The sequence below is a fragment of the Spermophilus citellus genome (assembly GCF_964194105.1).
Source record: "Spermophilus citellus genome assembly, chromosome: 3".
Taxonomy (NCBI): domain Eukaryota; kingdom Metazoa; phylum Chordata; class Mammalia; order Rodentia; family Sciuridae; genus Spermophilus; species Spermophilus citellus.
In genome coordinates this window covers 217,815,536-217,834,114 of record NC_138184.1, presented here as the reverse complement: position 1 = coordinate 217,834,114, position 18,579 = coordinate 217,815,536, and the positions used below count along the sequence as shown (strand labels likewise).

The following is an 18,579-nucleotide window of genomic DNA, read 5'->3' as shown; positions in this document are numbered from 1 at the left end:
TCAGCCAGATGGTGTACTGCAGTATTTGAATTTCAGCAAAGTATTTGAATAATATTGCTCCTGGTTTTTTTTCTGGGGAGGGGAGTTGTTTGGTTTTGGTTGTGGCTTTGGTTGTTGGTTTGGTTTGGTTTGACTGTTTGGTTTTGTTGATTTTCCTTTGGTACTAAGTGTTGAACCCAGAAATGCTCCACCACTGAGCTAGCTACATCCCCTCCCCTTCTCATTTTTTATTTTGAAACAAAGATTCACTAAGTTGCCAAGGCTGGCCTCAGACTTGTGATCCTCCTGCCTTAGCCCCCTCCATTCACTGGAATACAAGCATGATCCACCACACCCAACTTTCATATTCTTCTTAAAGATAAAACCAAGAGATGTAACACAAATGGCAGGACTTAACTAGATTCATAACTGGATAAACAATCATACCTGAAAGTAGCAAGTTGGAAGATTTCTGTCTTTATTCCTCTCTTGTGAATGTGATGAGTATATTTAGCAGTACCTAGATGAGGACATCATTAGAATGCCAATCTTTTAAAACCTATTTTAGTGAAAACTAAAATTTTAATGTGGGGTTTTAGGCCATATCTACAAAATATAAAATTTCATCCAGGTGTAAAGAACCAGAAGTATGCAAATGTAGGAGGAGGAAGCATTTTTTAATTATTAATATTTTTTAGTTATACATGGACACAATATCTCTGTTTTTGTTTATTTTTATTTGGTGCTGAGGATCAAACCCAGCGCCTCACATGTGTGAGGTAAGTGCTCTGCCACTGAGTCACAACCCCAGCCCAAGGAGGAAGCATTTTATAGGAGCAGTTTAAAAAGATAATTCTAGTGTTGTAATTAAACCTAAGAGTCCATTGAGTGACAATGGCTCACTTAAATTTTTTATGCTCACCACAAGGGACAGATGAAGATGGGAATCTCACTCTAGTTTGTGTTAGATCAAATCTGAAATGCTTACTTAATTTGAGACATCATCTTGTGCTCTGAAAAGAATGTTGAAAAACTTAATTTTATGTAAGAACTTAAAAGGAATATACAGAAAACAAATTTTACTAGATAATTTTGCAGATCTAAGAATAATGATTCTATTGGTAGACATTTTTTCTTCCAGATAAGAGATTTCCTAAGAGAATTCTGTGAAGAGAATGTGATATTTAGTTGATACCATGTTTGTCTTTCCTAGTATTTTTGAAAACCCATAACATTTGTAAACCTGTAACATTCTCCTTAATGTCTTAAAAAGTTCAAAGAGAGGGCTAGTGGAATTATCCTAAATAATGCACAGACTTCTGTAGCCAAAGTCAGTTTATTCTTGTTCCCTTTCCTACCTGTCCCCCAACTGACTATGTGGTTGTTTATTTATTTGTTTTTGGCATCTTCCATTATAATGGGTCATTGCCTAGGAAATTGTTTTAGTGTCAACCTATATAGAATTATTTATGATACAATTAATGTGAAACTTTTTATTTTATAGGGTTGGGGTATGATGTGCATCCCGTTTTTTCTAGTTGGGGAAATAGCTTCTTTTCCTTCCAGCCTTCCATTATACAGACCTGGACTTTATTGTCACTTTAGTTGCAGAAATATTATAGAAAGAAAATTATTACATGAGATAAAAATTAGGAAAGCAGGGGGTATAAGGTGATGGGGTATAAGGTGATGCTATTTCAAATTGCAGCCATTTGCAACTTTGGTCTTTAATACTTTATGCTGTCCAGCTTCTACTGGCAATAACCACTAGTTCAACAATCACATATATATTTTGTTAATTATCTGTTAAATTCCTGGACAGAAATTTTTTCTCCTCAGCTCTTCACTTACATTTCTCTTTTATTCTAGTTCTATTGTTTTGCATTGAAAGGGACACCTTTATCAGGCTGGGGGTGTAGCAGAGTGGTAGAGTACCTGCCTAGCATGCACAAGGTTCTGGGTTCAATTCCTTCTACTGCCCCCCAAAATAAAAAGCATCTTTATCTGCACTCCTTTTAACTTCATCATGCCTCCATTTTTGTATGTATCTCCCATTGGTTTTGTTTGTTTCATCTCCCAGGAGAAGGAACCACTTTCAAAGACCAACACCTTTGCAGCACACTAGACCCTAGGGCTCTTTGGAGCTCCACCAACAACAACATCATCATTTACCCCCTTTCTTTCTCATGGAGTCAGGTTCTCCCCATCTTGAAAAAGCTTTTGATTAGAGCACATTTATTTCCATCTGTTTTTAGCTTTCCATGTTACTACAGAACTTTTCAAGCAGATGGTACCAATAATTGACATCAGATTTTCTTTCAATGGAAAAGTGACAGTATGTTGTAGCAGAACAATACTTACCCTACAAAACAAGATAAGTTTTATATTGTGGTGTATGCTGTAAATGATAGAAATAGTGTGAGATTAGAAGTAATTGGAGGAGAAAGAATTACTTTGAATAAATAGTAATTTAAAATGAAAATTTTGTTCAAAAACTTAGTTTTAAAATCCTGATGACTGGGAGAATGAGGAAGTTTTAAATAAAGAGCAGAAAACATGAAGAGTCTCAATTATTTGGAAGTCTTCTATTTTTAGGTGTCCATTACATGATTTTGATCATATTATTTGGATTTTAATTTTTTATTTTAAAGCAGAACTTATTTCTTAATGGTCATTGTTAGATTTCAGAAGTCTCATCTGTTTTTTCCAGAATTAAATTTGAATGGAGTTTATGTATATATCCTATTTATAGTTGATTCAACAGATATATTGAATATTTAACATACATGCCAGGTCTTATATTAGGCAGTGTAGATAAATGGAAATAAATTAATCAAAGCGCTTTCCCTCAATGAACACAACTAAAGCAATTTGTGGCGGTACCATAGATGATTTAAACTTTAAGTTAGTTTTAAAATAGATCCACTGTGGTCATTAATAGAGGAAGTCTGCTCCTCACTAGTTTCAGTAAGGTCCATTCACTGGAATACAGGCATGAACCACCACACCCAACTTTCATATAGTTTCAGTAAGGTCTTTTAAGAATATATCATACCACCTTTAAAAATAGTTGTAATTTACCAAACTTTTACATTATGATGGAGTTTACATTCTAAATACAAAGCAAACATAGGCACATTAAAAAAATAAATAAATCCAGCTATTAAAATAATTACTAAATAAATTGAACAATGAAAGATCACTTTCAGTTGGATTAATCATAGGAAAGCTTCACTTTGGAGTTAGAATTTGTGTTCCATCTTAAAGGACAAGTTTAAATATATGATAAATGAAAGCTGATTTGGAGAGATGGGTACAGGTGGGAAGCATTGAATGTCAAAGTGTATTTATAGGAAATTAATAAATAGGCTTCACAGGGTTGAAAGGTTTGTATTTGTAACTAGTGAAGATAAAGTGAAGTCTTTAAATATAAACAAGATTTGGGCTGTAAATAATAGTGATATATTTCTAAAATCCTAAATTCATTTATAGTCAACTAATTTATGTATAAAGAAGTTATCACAATGTACAGATTTTAATTGTATCGTGATTCTAAATAAATATTTATACCCCTAAGTATGTTCTGTAGATTCTGAGGCCAGAGTCCTTTAGCCTTACTCAGGTTTAAATGATGTTTTGTTTTTCAGTTACTTACACGCCAAGTCAATCATCCACAGAGACCTCAAGAGTAATAGTATCCTTCCTGAAATTTGTCTGCGAAGTTTGAAAACATCCTGACTTTTTCTTCTGCATTTTGTCTTCACATTATGTAAAAACAGTTTTCATGCTAAATTCAGTATACTGTAAAGAATATTAATAAATCAGCTTGCATGAGAGTATAGTAGAGAAGGATATAATAGCCTGCTTTTGGTTTCTGAATGATTGAGCACTATAAGAAAATCTATCTAAAGTCTTCATAATAGTAGGACTTTTTTTATTGCTTGCTTACATTCTATCCACACTATAAAACAGATAAGTTTATAGCTATGTACTAGTTTCTTTTACCCCTCTGCCCTTGTTCAGGAGTAGTTGAGATCTAATGGAAGGCTCTAAATTACATAGCAGTGAGATGAGGAAAAAAATTCTTTTTCCGTAAGCCCAGTCTCAGACCCTGCCTGCTGGCATCTTTATTCCAGTAAAGAGCCTTTATAGATTCCCCAGAAGTGCTAAAGTATATCTGGGCCTACATGATCAAAATCAAATGGGAAAGTTTCCAGAGCTCCCGAAGGCTTTAAGAAAGCATCACCTCATCCTTGTACATTTTAAACCCCCAAAATTTTAAAAATAGGTTACTTAGGTTAAATACAACTAATTATTGTTTAAAACCTTTTTAATCAACTTTAGGAAATATGAAGTACTGTACTTTATTAAAGACTATCATATTACAGAATTATAGAAACTAGATCTCTTACCTAAAATTTTCATAATGTTTGCTCTAATAGGAGAATTGAGATCTATTGTTTTCCTTTACTTACTACACCTCAGATATATTTCTTCATGAAGACCTCACGGTAAAAATAGGTGATTTTGGTCTAGCCACAGTGAAATCTCGATGGAGTGGGTCCCATCAGTTTGAACAGTTGTCTGGATCCATTTTGTGGATGGTAAGAATTGAGGCTATTTCTCCATGGATTACATTTTTGGAACCTGAGATGCTGCTGAGTAACTAGAAAGTCATTGCAGGTTTCAACTATCGTATTTTCATAGTTCCCAGTATTTGGAAAAAATCAATGTTTTATGTAAATAATTTTAACTTTTTTTTATCTTTAAAAAGAATGTACAAAGTCAGTTTCACTATATTTTAAACAAAAATATATTTTTTAAACAATGTTTAAAGTTTATTCAGAATTGTCCGTTTAAAAATATTTTGTGTTCAAAATGTCCTATGTACACTGTTTAAAAAAAAAAAATAGGTTGCAATTTAAGGCAGGTGTGTTCTACAGCCATTATTGTGGTTTTGCTAAGAAAACTCTTCCTTTTAACAAAGAGGCTATTTTACAATCTTACTTGAGCCTAAACTGGAAAGTTACTTCCTTCAGACTGGAAAGAACAGTATGATTATGGGGCAGCTGGAAGAGGAAAGGCAAGAGAAAAAAATTGGGGAGTTTTTAAGTATTAGCCTTATGCTTCCTTGCATAACTTATTTTCTTTTTCTTTATTCTTATTTTTGCTTTGTTGAAAAGAAGAAAGAGAAGTTCTAAAAGAAGGGAACAAAACTTCTGTGCAGTTACTGCAGCAGACAGTTAATCTCAGCAAATCAGGAGACTGAGACCAGAGGATTGAAAGTTCAAGGCAAGCCTCAGCAATTTAGCAAGGCTCCAAGCAATTTAGGGAAACTGTCTCAAGATTGAAAAATTATAAAGGGCTGTGAATGTAGCCCAGAGTGGGTTCAATCCCCAGTGCCCCCCAAAATGTATGGGAATCATGCTATATAAATCAGCAGTTCTCAAAAGGATCCCTAAGACCTTTCATTGGGAAGAACCACAATAATCCCTTTGTGAGACCAGATTTTCTTCTTATCCTCCGATCAAAACAACACATAGCAACATATTGAAATGAGAAGCAAGGGCAAAGGGGTGTCATATGATTGTAGAGTGCCACCCAGTATATGCTGGTTTGGATCCCCAGAGCTGCAAGAACAAAAGGAGAGAATGATTGAATAAAGAAGCAAATAGAATCCACCTGGTTGTTATTAAGCCCGATGTCAAAGAGAATCACAGTACTATTCTCACTAACCTTTATTTTTTAAAATATTTTTTATTAAAAATGGGTGTTCTGTGTTGTCATTAGTGGTTATTATTTTTAGTATTTAAATGAATTAGTCAATATTTTAAGTTTCTTTGTTAAATTTTAATATGATAAATAAGCCACAGATACAATCCACATAAACAAAAACTCTTTAGGGTCTTCAATAATTTTTAAGAATGAAAACAAGTCCTAGGACCAGCAAGTTTGAAAACTGCAGCTCTAAGCTAAATACAGGTATCCCAGAAGTCTTAGTGTAATTTTAAGCTTTAAATAATTTAATATGCATTAAAACTTCTGGGACACTCTGCCAGAAACAGAAAAGTTGTGAGGGCTTCTGAAGCTGTATTTGCCAAAATTCCTCAAACTATATGTAGCAGTGCCCAAGAAGAGAATTCCAGGGTAAGATTCCAAGTTTATCAAGATAGGCATAGGGTTAAATTGAGCTATGATTTCTTATGACAGTACATGGAATTAGGGCAAGTGGCAAGGTGGAAGAGAAGACATTGGACTTTAATATTAGAGTCAGGAGATCTGTATTCTAGTAGTACTCTGGCCATTAACTTGCAGGTTTTTTTAACCTCCTCTTACTCTCTCCATCTACAGTGTTGAGTTGGACTAGTGAATTTCTGAGGCCCTTTCTAAAATTCAGTAATTGTAGTTAGCTAAGTTTTTAAAAAATTATTTAATATATGTTTAATGGTTTTAATTAATAATTAGAAATATGAGGCTAATTAATAATTATATTTGGATTATGATTATAATTGGATTTCAGGACCCTTTAAAGTATATGCCTATAACAAAAATGGCAGTATATCCTAAGATGATAGGCAGAAACGGATTTTTAAGTGCTGAAATTGCAGAACCTAAAAAACAAACCATGCACAATTTTTAAAGGTATGTTTATTTTAACTAGTGTGGGAGAATTGAGCCCAGTCAAGTCTCCAGGTTTGTTCTTACTCTGAAAAATTTTAAGATTTTTCAGTTAGTGTATTATTAAAGTTTATATTTTCTTCTAATTACTTTTGTTGATACCTGGATAGATAAATTCATCCTTTATGCTACCTTTATGCTAAATTTTAAGGTAAGAGAATAGCCAATAATGTACTTCTTTGTTAAATAAATCTTTCTGGGTTGATACTGCCTTCAGAAGCAAATACAGAATAACCACAGAGTTTGATCAGAACTAACGTTATGTGGTCCTCTGAATTAATTATATTTGTCTTAACTTTCTTCTATGTATATCTTGAAAGAGAAACCTTTGTGAAAAATTTTACAAGTTAAACTACTAAATTGAAGATCAGTTATGCATTTCTTTTTTTCTTCTTTTTTTTTTAATTTTAATTTTTTTTTTTTTTTTTTTTTTTTAGTTTTCGGCGGACACAACATCTTTGTATGTGGTGCTGAGGATCAAACCCGGGCCGCACGCATGCCAGGCGAGCACACTACCGCTTGAGCCACATCCCCAGCCCTGCATTTCTTGTAAATAGCTCACATACAACTTTTCATCAAGCCATCCACCAACAACAGTGAAATAAAACTAATTTTTGAAAAGACGTCTTCTGGGCTGAGGATATAGCTCAGTTGGTAGAGTGCTTGCCTCGAATGCACAAGGCCCTGGATTCAATGCCCAGCAACACACACACACACACACACACACACACACACACACACGTATGAAAAGATAGTTCTTCAACTGGTTTTTACTCTGTCCCTCACAAAAATTAGTTTAGGCTTTGAATATTATGTCTTTTATCGTAACCGGCTTCTTGGTATTCTGGTTTGTTCATTTCATCAAAGTTGTAAGAGGTTTATTTTGTACTATATTACTTAAAAGCAACTATCATCAGAATGTATAACAAAAGCAAGTAGTAGCAAACTTCTCTTCCAACCCCATCTTTTGACTCTCTTTAGGTTCTTCCACAGATCTTTCATCAGTGTTCTCAATTTGGGTTAGACGTTAGAATCACCTGAAGAGCTTTAATGATCAATAACATTTGGGACCCACCCCAGGTTCAGATGTTAAATTACTGAGATTGAGTGTAGTCTGGCCATTGTGAGGTTTAAAATCTCCACAAATGATCTGACTTGCAGCTGTAGTTAAGAACCACTGCCTCTCCTTGTGAGATACCTGCCTTCCCACACCAGGAACCTTTTCTAGCCATTTTTGCAGTTAGTACAGCTTTTACTATCAAATTGATGTTTTCATTAATATTCTTGTAACTTAATTTTTTACAAATAAAACAGGAGATACTTTGCGAAGGAAGAAATCTTTTAAGCTAATTTTTGTTAACCAATCATTGTATTTCATGTAAATTAGAAATATAGTTGTGCAATACAATGACTGAAATATGTAAAAATGTGGCAGATAGTGATATGGTCTATTACTTTGCCAAGGACCAGCAGCCAAAAGATTTTTTATACCATTTTTTCCCTAAATCTACCTGCTGTCTATAGCTTTTGTTAATAAAGTTTCCGTGACATGTTTATACCACGTGTTTATTCCATGGCTTAACAGGGAATTCGAGTTTATCGGCCTTAAATTCTACCATTATTTTCTAAGGTGCCCTGAGATGAGGAAAACCTTTTGTACCAATGGAAAAACTTAAGTTCTGAGACAATTACTGTAGCATCTTATAGCTACAGATCTAGTTTGTTGTTGTTGTTGTTGTTGTTGTTATTGTTTTTTTGCTCAATCAGGAATGAGAAGTGGAAACTGATTCTGATAGGGTAAGTCTTAGGAAGAAGTCAAATGGCAGTGATGGTATTTTGTTCAGAAAGAAAATTAGCTGATAAAATTAGTCTTAGTAATGCATTATAGAATCTTACCTAGAACTGCTTCTTTCAGAATCTATAGAGCAGGAGTTTTTTTTTTTTTTTTTCCTCTTTCTTAATTGGTTTCAGTTGTTTGACTATTAATAAGAGATGAGTTTTTTTATGATAAAACACTGCTCTGGCAATTACAGTTTTTATTTCAGTCTTTATTCACTTGAAGTGAAGAATAAACTACAATATTTTTCTTCTTATGTTCTAACAGGCACCAGAAGTAATCAGAATGCAAGATAAAAATCCGTACAGCTTTCAGTCAGATGTATATGCATTTGGGATTGTTCTGTATGAATTGATGACTGGACAGTTACCTTATTCAAACATCAACAACAGGGACCAGGTAAATATTTACCATCTCTTGGGGATTTATTTTAGTTTTTGTGTAAAAGCTCAGGTTAGCTATAGAAAGGAAGTATTGAGTTCTGGGTAAGCCTGAAGGATAGCTCTCTTGATCTTGGTGACCAGTTTTAGAAATCTTCTGTGCACTTTTGGCATAATAGCAGCATGTACTAAGACTTTTTCTCTGAAATGCTGGTATGGTGGAGTGAAATTCCTGATTTTGTAACTGAAAACTAGAGACACAACAGTAGATAATACTTAATGTTTCTTAACCAGAGCTCAAGTAGAAGAATGAGCTCTGCAGCTATAATACTTAGGTGTTAAGCCTTTTACTCTTTGAGGATTGTGCCATCGGAGTAGGTACTTGGCCATGAATGTCTTTGTATTGAATTTTTTTTTAAATTAAGATTTTTTTTAATTTTTAAAATCATGGAAGCAATGTTAAATCATACTTTGAGTTTTCTATAATGAGAAGTCTAGTAAGAGGGGATTTTTTTTTTTTTAACTTTTCTTCCTAAGTTACTGTTCTCTATCCCTTACCTTCTGAAAAGTACCAATACAGGTTCATGTAGCTCTTTGCATTTTCTGTCTTTTCACAATAAATTCATGTAGGCTTTTAAAACTAAGCAAGAAAAGTGAATTGTCTTTACTGAAACTGTCTTGGATACCTTAGCATTTAAATAGTATGTGTAAGGAGACAGAGATTCCAGCATTCACTGTTAATATATTAGAAAATAAGAGTTGACAATGTAAACTGTAATTTGAAAATATTTAGACTTTTTGCTATGGTTTGCATCAGAATTACCTGAGAAATTGCTTATAAGTGGAGACACCAGAGCAGATTCTGAGTGCTTGGTGGATGGTTCAAGTACCCGTTTTTATGCTTCCCAGGTGATTCTGACTCATACCAATGTTGAGAATCCCCAACCAGAGAATGAAAACAAAAAAGTATAAACTTTTTACATATTTTATCATGACTTCCCAACCTAATGAAATGATAGGTTTTATATATAAAAGTGATATATTTATTTTGGTCAGTAGCTCAACTCTCTTTTTGATGGTAGCTTTTTCATTTAATTATCATGTGATAGCATAGAAGTAATCCAACTTACCCTGAACTTTAGGCTTTCCTATTGAATCACTGTATCTTCTGTAGCCAGTGGGGGTCTTGATTCTTGCTTTGAGCATTTAAAAAAATGATTGCATTTCTATCCAGTTCATCATAAAGCTGAATTTGTAATTGCTGTTTTGTCTTTCTAATCATTTCATTAGCTTTAGAATGTTGAGTCTTAGTTTTGAGTGTTAAACAGTATAGAACTTCTGTTTTGATGATCTTATGTCAAGCCTGCATGAAACTTAGATGGGGGGGTGCAAAATACTAGCTAAAGAACACAATTGAAACACTATACTTAACTGTACTTATGACAGATATAGATCATTGAGATGATTGATTGGATGATGGCAGTCTGATTAGCAAAATTTGGAAGCATCATGTGCTCTGTCTTTTACAAATGTAATTCAAGCATACAACAGCATAACACTCTGTGCCATGTTCACTTTTCCTATGGGTATTATTATTCCAAAGGAGTTACTAAGGATTTTTAGTTTAGTTTTAGCTGATTGATCATATAGACTACAAATTAATAAAAAATTGTGAACTTAAGATCTGTCAGTTTTATTTTAATATATTTATAATATGGAAACAAATATTACTATCTCCAAAATATGGATAAAAGCATCCCAGAGTTCTGCACTCATCCACTTCTTGGCATTTTAGGTGCTTTGTCCTCCATGGGAGTATAATAAATGATGTGGCAAGGGCTTACTCTCCATGAGAGAAGTGAGTGAGTGACCAGCAGAAGGGTAAGGCCTTTACTAGTTAATTCTTTCTAGTACTATAGTTAGAGCCCCTGGAATTTGCCAGCCAGAAACCAAGTTAAGTATTTGCTAAAGGAGGTAGAGGTAAAAGAATGACATACTCTTCCCACTACCCCCATTCTACTTCATTATCCTGTAGCCTACTTTCTTCAAATGGTACTTTCCATGGAACTCCCCATTTTGAAAGAATAATTCTGGTCATTCTCAGTGAAGTAACCCCAGATTGCTCCATTCATCTTCTTGATTTGAATTTTCTTTCACTTTCTCTTGAGTTCCATGGCTCTCAGATTAGACTTCTCTTTGAGAATCCAGGAATAATATTCTTTCTTTTTCATAGGAGATGGAACAACTGTTTCTTTACTATGCAGTGTAGGTACCATTCCTCTACACTTTCACCCCATAGTCTGAGGTGGCAGGTTGTTTCTTTAAACTGAGAGCAGAGCTGGGGTAAAGCAGTGTGATACATTGGCAGGCATGGCCTCAAGACCTGTGTTACCTGGTCATCTTACCTCTCTATGTGTCTTTTTTTTTCCAGTTATGAAAATCAGATCTAAAAATCAGATTATTTACGAAAGTAAGTCTTTTAGCTCTCTGAGAGACGACCATTTCTGTTACTTTGCAAAATAGTATACCATTTCTCCTTTACTTTTCTCAGTGCTGATTCTGAGAAATCACTTTTTCTCTCATTTGTTTTATTCTATCATTTCATTTTCCTCTCTAATCTCCCTCTTTTTCCCTCTTTAATCCTCTACTAAATGGGGATTAATAATAATGGGCTTATCTAAGCTAAGAATATTGACTATATCCTCATGGCTTTCTTTTCTTGGAACAGAAATATTGTGTATTTTTAGAAGAAAATAATAGATAACATATGTCAGTTATTTTAAGTATATTCCAGTTATTGGTGTATAACAAATCATCCAGAATGTAGTGTCTCAAATGAATCTACAATCAGGCTGCTCCCAGTAAGGAAGATTTATCTGTTTAACATGGTATCGGCTAGAACAATGTGACTGGATGTTAAGAAGATCTGCTTCCAAATTGACTCATTCACATACCTGACAAGTTGGCAGTAGCTGTCAGCTGGGAACTCAGTCAAGGTCATGGGCTAGGGAACCCAATTCTTCACATAGGACTTTCCATAGTCCTTTCCATAGGAATTCTTCAGGCTGCTTGTTCTTTCTCACAGCAAATTGCCTGGGTTCTAAGCATAGGCTCTCAAGAAACAAGAAATGATAAGTTCCAGTATCTTAATTAATACACAAATTATTTTAACAGAAAAGGTTTTTTAACATCTACTACATATAAAGCACTGTGGAATATAGAGACATTCAAAGATGAATAAAGCACAGTCTGAGCTACCAATGGAATGTAGAGTTCTATTGAGGCAATATATGGGGTGATGTTGAAAATGAGGGGATGAAGGGGAGGGTGTCAGAGTACTGAATGTGTATTCCAAATAAGAACCAGTCCCAGATTTCAAGCTAATGTATAGATTTTGTGCATGTGTACCCCACGAATTTTCTCAAATTATATCCCGGCAAAGACTTGTCCTTTCGCTTTCCTGCTGTTTCATCATCACTGAGCTCCCCAACCCCAGCAGCAAAGGTCACCTGCCCTGTACTCCACAGAAACTAAAACAGTGAGGCATGTAAAAATGTAAGAGTTGTCTTTGATTTCTTTCTCACATTCTTTCTGAAAGTCAGGTTTTTGAAAAATTTTGCATCTCTGTGAATGCTTTTAAATTAGCATCTAAAGGGCTGGGGGTATAGCTCAGTTGGAAGAGTGCTTGTCTCTCAAACCCAAGGCCCTGGGTTCAATCCTCAGCACCAAAAAAATAAATAAATAAATTAGCATCTAAGAAGTTTTACCTTAAGCTTGAGTAATTGCTAAGAATATAATTTTCTATTCAGTTAACATTTAAAATAAGGCTGGTATAACTAACTCCCTCTTTTTAAAGTTTTTTGTTTTGTTGTTGTACTGGGGATTAAACCCAGGGACACTTTACCACTGAGCTACATCCCAAGTCCTTTTTTCTTTTTTAATTTTCGACAGGGTCTCACTAAGTTGCTTAGGACCTCACCAAATTGCTGAAGCTGGCCTCAAACTTGTGATTCTTCTATCTCAACATCCTGAGTTGCTAGGATTACAGGCATGAACCACCATACCTATCTACAATGCTTTTAAAAATGTATCTAGGGTAGAATGTATCAGTGGTAGAACACTTGCCCAGCATGCTGAGGCCCTGGATTTGATCCCCAGCACCCCCCCAAAATAAAAATATCTAGTAAAATCTAAAAACCATAATAATTTGATATACTATCACTTATTTTAAAAAATATGATAGCTCTATGTTAATTTTTGAGGTAGGACATGATTCCTTTTTTTTCCCCAAAACTATTTGTAGTATTCTGTTTCACTCTCCACATAATTCTGTCCTAATGTAACACATTTCTATGCTTTAAAGCTTTTTAGTGAGTATTCAAGTTACATATTTACAATAAAAAATATGGCTATAAGTTTAAACTTAGAATGTTTAAAATTTTTTTGTTTTGGGTTGTTGATTTCTTAAAAATTCTGAATTATGCCATTGTTTCAATTTTTAATATGTAACTGATAAAAATAATGTAAGTTTTGATTAATAGAGAAGAGACAATATAAAATTTTATTGAAATGTCTATCTTAATAAATAACACTGGGCTTTTGTTTATCCTTCAGTTGATTTATATATCTGTAGGTAAATACGATTTTTTGGTAGATGAGCCAAGGCTTAATATTGATCTTTTTTCCTTATTGTATTTTTAAAGAGGTAAATATTGAGAAATCTTATTAAGGTAGGAAAGGTAGGAGTTTTATATAGCCATATGCAGAGTTTCATAGTCCCCAAGACCAAAAGGACTCACTGAAAATTCTCTGAAGTCTGTTGTACTCACAGTTTATTCCAGTGAAGGAATGCAGATTAAAATCAGAAGGGAAAAGATACATAGAACAGAGTCCAAAAACATGTCTCAAGTGAAACTTCCAGTTATCTTCTTCCCATGGAGTTGTGGACAGTACTAAATTTCCTGGTAGTGGTATATGACAATACACATTGTATATTGCCAACCAGGGAAACTTCCTGGGCCTTGGAGTCTAGAGGTTTTATTAGGACTTGGTTTTGTAGGTGTGTAGCTGACTCTTGTGTAGTTGACCTCAGTTTCCAGCTCCTTCAAGGGTCATGCTGATACTAAATGATCCAAAGACCCCTCTGTAAGTCACTTTGTTAGCATAGACATCTGACATGGCCCAGAGTCCCCAGAGAAACAGGACAAGACATCCCCCTGGGCTTAGTGATTACTTCCCAGGAGCAAAGCACAAAGACCAGTCCTCTCTCTCTGAGTACACCATATCACTCAATTACTTGAATTCATTCCTAGATTATGCCAAAAATTATATAGTAATTTTTTGGGGATGGGAGGGTACTGGGGGTTGAACCCAGTGGTGCTTAACCACTGAGCCACATCCCCAGCCCTTTTTCATGTTTTTATTAGAGACAGAGTCTCACTGAATTGTTTAGTGCCTTGCCAAGTTGCTAAGGCTGGCTTTGAACTTGCAATCCTCCTACCTCAGTCTCCTGAGCCCCTGGGATTACACCACCACACCCAGATATTATATAGTAACTTCTTTTTTTTTTTTTTTAAAGAGAGAGTGAGAGAGGAGAGAGAGTGAGAGAGAGAATTTTTAATATTTATTTTTTAGTTCTCGGCGGACACAACATCTTTGTTGGTATGTGGTGCTGAGGATCGAACCCGGGCCGCACGCATGCCAGGCGAGCGCGCTACCGCTTGAGCCACATCCCCAGCCCATATAGTAACTTCTTAAAAACTATTTTAATGATCACTTGACAGTTTTGTTGGAAACAAAGAATTGGAAACCAACTTTGGTGCAAAAGGGGATTATTATTTACTCATTAGAGCTAAGTTAGATAATAATTTTTGGAAATATCCCTTTCATTCCTCGATAGTTTTCACAATCTGGAATAATGCGTACTATATATATAGTTAGATTCCATATGGGTAAAAAGTAAGCCTTTTTGTAAAGTAGAAGGACAGTTATGACAGAGGAGAAAGGGGAAAGAGGATAAGATTTACACTTTTACCTGAATGAATAGTTCTTGGGCAAGTCAGTTATTTGAAAGGGACATAAGTAAGTTGATGAGGTAGAAATTAATTCCCTTAAAACTACCATGTGTGTTTAATTCTGGTAGAATCTTCATGTAGCCCCAGAGATCTTTACCCTAGTTTGAAGACTACAAATTATGACATGGCTAATCAGTTAGCACAAATTTGTCATTCACCTTAAGGAGTTGTTAACCTACACATTCAAAACCTGTTGTGTCCAGAAGATTGTGTTAAATGTTAGAGGCTGAGGTAGTATAGATTTTTAAAAAGAAGAGAGTAGGGCATAGTGGCACATGCCTGTAACCCCAGCAGCTCAGGAGGCTTAGGCAGCAGGATCACTAGCTTGAGGACAGCCTCAGCAATTTAGCTAGACCCTCAACAACTTCACAAGACCTGTCTCAAAAATAAAAAATAAATAAGACTAGGAATGTAGCTTAGTGATAAAGCACCCCAGCGTTCAATACTCATTGCCAAATAAATAAATAAATACAAATACAGAAGAAGATATGCATATATATGAGACACAATCCCTGCCTATAAGGACCTATAGTTTCATTGGGGAATTTACATAATCACAAGAAGATTGATAACCATCTGATGCAGTAAATAGTCATAACAGCTATTGGTAGAAAGGAGGGCATTATCATTTCTTGGTGTGAAAGGAAAGGTATGATGAGCAAGATTCAATTTTAGTTAGGCCTTCAATTCACCGGAATTTTACAGGAACCTGGGAAGGAGCTGAGGCCATATAAAACATGGTTAAAAGATTTCTATTGGGATGGTCTTATCCAGTTTGTTTATTTGTTTGTTTGTTTGGTGCTGGAGATTGAACCCAAGGGCACTTTACTATTGAGCTACATCCCCAACCCTTTTTATTTTTGAGACAAGGTCTTGCTAAATTGCCGAGACTGATCTTGAGTTTGTGGGCCATGCCCAGCTCCAAATTCTTATATAGCTGCATTATCTTGGACAAGTTCTTAGATTTGTTTGAGCTTTGGGTTCCTAATTTGTAAAATAGGGTTAATACCTACCTTGTTAGAATTATTTTGAGTGTTAAATTAGATGACATCTATAATTCAAGTGTACCAAAGTTTTTTTGGTCTTTCAGGGCTACCTTTTCCATTGATAGCCAAGTCAGCATATCTGAACTGCTGTCCTCTGTGAATGTAGGCAGTCCAGACTGTTTCTCAACTTTGAAGACCCCCTTGTTAAGTGCTTTACTTTTTCCTGGTTGTTGCTTGTAGTCACCTGTTGCTTCAAGATATTATTCCAAGTTCCTGCCAGGATTCTGAGTCTCTTTCCTCCATTAAAGTGATTATACATCCTGGATTCAGAAGAGGGCAAGATGAAAGAAATCTATGTCCCCTCAATATCTCTTCCCAAGCTTCATCCTTTTAATTGTACCATAGAGATCACATTGCAATTAAAACTTTACTTTAGACTCATAAACAAGGGTCATTTGACACCAAACATTAACCTTGAATATATCTAAAATTCCATCAGCTCTGCCCAGAATGGGGGCTTTCTTACTAGTTTCCTCCACCCTAGCATCTATTCCAGCCCTCTGGGACCTGTTCCTTCTAAGATCAAAACTCCCTCTCTTCAGATCCTCTCTTCCCAGATTCCCAAGACTCCTAACATCTGTTTTCATCTACCCTCAAAAGAGCTGAAAGGCTTTACCTTCTCTTCTCATGGGAAGGAGCTGAGGCCATATAAACATGGTTAAAAGATTTCTATTGGGATGGAAGAGGCTGTGATTCTGAGGTCCTATAACCAAATGCCCCATTAGAGTTTCCATAGCACTAGGGCAAATGATTGCTAAAAAGGTTAGCTTTTTGGTTCTTGCTACACATATGCAAAGGAGTTAGCCTAATACCTAACAATTAAAAGTACTCAATAACCCTGTTTTGTTTTGTTTTGTTTTGTTTTGTTTTGTTTTTTTGTTTTGCTTTTGTTGTTGTTGTTTTTATTGTTGTTTTAGTACTGGGGATTGAACTCAGGAGCACCTGACCACTGAGCCACATTCCCCAGCCCTATTTTGTATTTTATTTAGAGACAGGGTCTCACTGAATTGCTTAGCACTTTGCAGTTGCTGAAGCTGGCTTTGAACTCACAATCCCTTCTGTCTCAGCCTCCCGAGCCACTAGGATTACAGGCGTGCACAGCTGCACCTGGCTCAGTAACCATTTTTTTTAAGGAAAGAAGAAACACTATCGGATCTGTGTGTTTCATAACAGTTACTGTCAGCGGGAACATAGACTACATAAGGAGAAACTAGCAGCACAGGAGTTAAGAGCCCTTTGAACAGCCCCAGGTCACGAAAATTTCAGATTGCAGCCCTTTGGGGATGGGTATTCCACAATCTCTGATATATAGGAACCAATATACTAGCATTGTTGGTTTTATCAAAGCATAAGATGTATTTAGAACAGTACAGATGTCTTAAGTGTAGAGCTTATTGATTTTTCATTGTTTATATATTTTAACTTATATAAAAGATATGTGATTTACCTTTATTTTTCTCCAGATAATTTTCATGGTGGGACGAGGATACCTATCCCCAGATCTCAGTAAGGTACGGAGTAACTGTCCAAAAGCCATGAAGAGATTAATGGCAGAGTGCCTCAAAAAGAAAAGAGATGAAAGACCACTCTTTCCCCAAGTAAGAAAAAACTTTGTGCTAACTAAAAGAATAGCCTAACATTCAGAGGCAGATTTTCAAGCACTCCATGGAGCACACTGTTTGTTTCATAGGTTTAGATTCCATGTGATTATGTGCAGCCTCCAGACAGGTAAAAACACGAAGATGGTTTGTGAAAATTGAGCATAAGTTTGGGCTCCCAACACAAACTTTCAGAAGGTCTTTGCATTTATCCAGTATTTCTCAAACTTTTTGGTCACAGATTCTTTTATACATTTAGAAATTATGAAAGACCCCAAAGAACTTTTGCTTATGTAAGTAATAATTACTGTTTTCCAAACCAAAATCATTATTGAAAGAATAATGGTATTTACATTTTACATTCTTTTTCAAATGTCTTTAAAAAAAGAAAATAACTGGATTTTTTGCTTTTGCATTATGTTGCAGTATCTTACATTATATTGTTGCCTCTGAAAACTTGACTTGTAAAATGACAGTAAAAAGGCAAATAATATCTTAATATTGTTATGAAAATAGTTTTGACCCAAGGGCCTTTTAGAGGCCTATACCTCATACTTTGTGAACTGATGCTTATTCTTCTTGATGGTAAAGAGGTTCCAAGTTTCCCTTTCATACGAGGTCTTTTTAAGGGACATGCCCACCAGGCGCACAAAGAAAAGGCAGTGAATGCAGTCTTCTTTTCATGATTCTTTATAACTCTTCATTGCTTTTTTTTTAATCTTTTCATGTTGTGAGGCTAAAGTTAATAATCTTTAATAAACCACACAAGAGCCAATGTGGTGTCGCTTACTTGGGAGGCTGAGGTAGAAGAGATCACTTTAGCCTAGAGTCTGAGGCCAGCCTGGGCAACATGTCTAGACTCCACCTCACAAAAAAGAAAGAAAAAAAGGGGCTGGGGTTGTGGCTCAGCGGTAGAGCGCTTGCCTTGCACGCACAAGGCCCTGGGTTCGATCCTCAGTACCACATAAAAATAAATAAGTGAAATAA

The 18,579-nt window shown here is 35.3% G+C and overlaps 1 protein-coding gene across 6 annotated transcripts in view; it reads left to right on the top strand.

Moving 5' to 3' along the window:
* BRAF (B-Raf proto-oncogene, serine/threonine kinase) overlaps nt 1–18,579 on the top strand; it is a 189,402-nt gene that overhangs the window by 152,444 nt on the left and 18,379 nt on the right. For all 6 annotated transcript variants that reach the window (XM_081284997.1, XM_081285000.1, XM_081284995.1 and 3 more), the window contains 4 exons: nt 3,627–3,673; nt 4,465–4,583; nt 8,762–8,893; nt 17,458–17,592. In XM_081284997.1, coding sequence (XP_081141123.1) covers nt 3,627–3,673; nt 4,465–4,583; nt 8,762–8,893; nt 17,458–17,592 — 433 coding nt within the window. The remainder of the gene's footprint in view (nt 1–3,626; nt 3,674–4,464; nt 4,584–8,761; nt 8,894–17,457; nt 17,593–18,579) is intronic.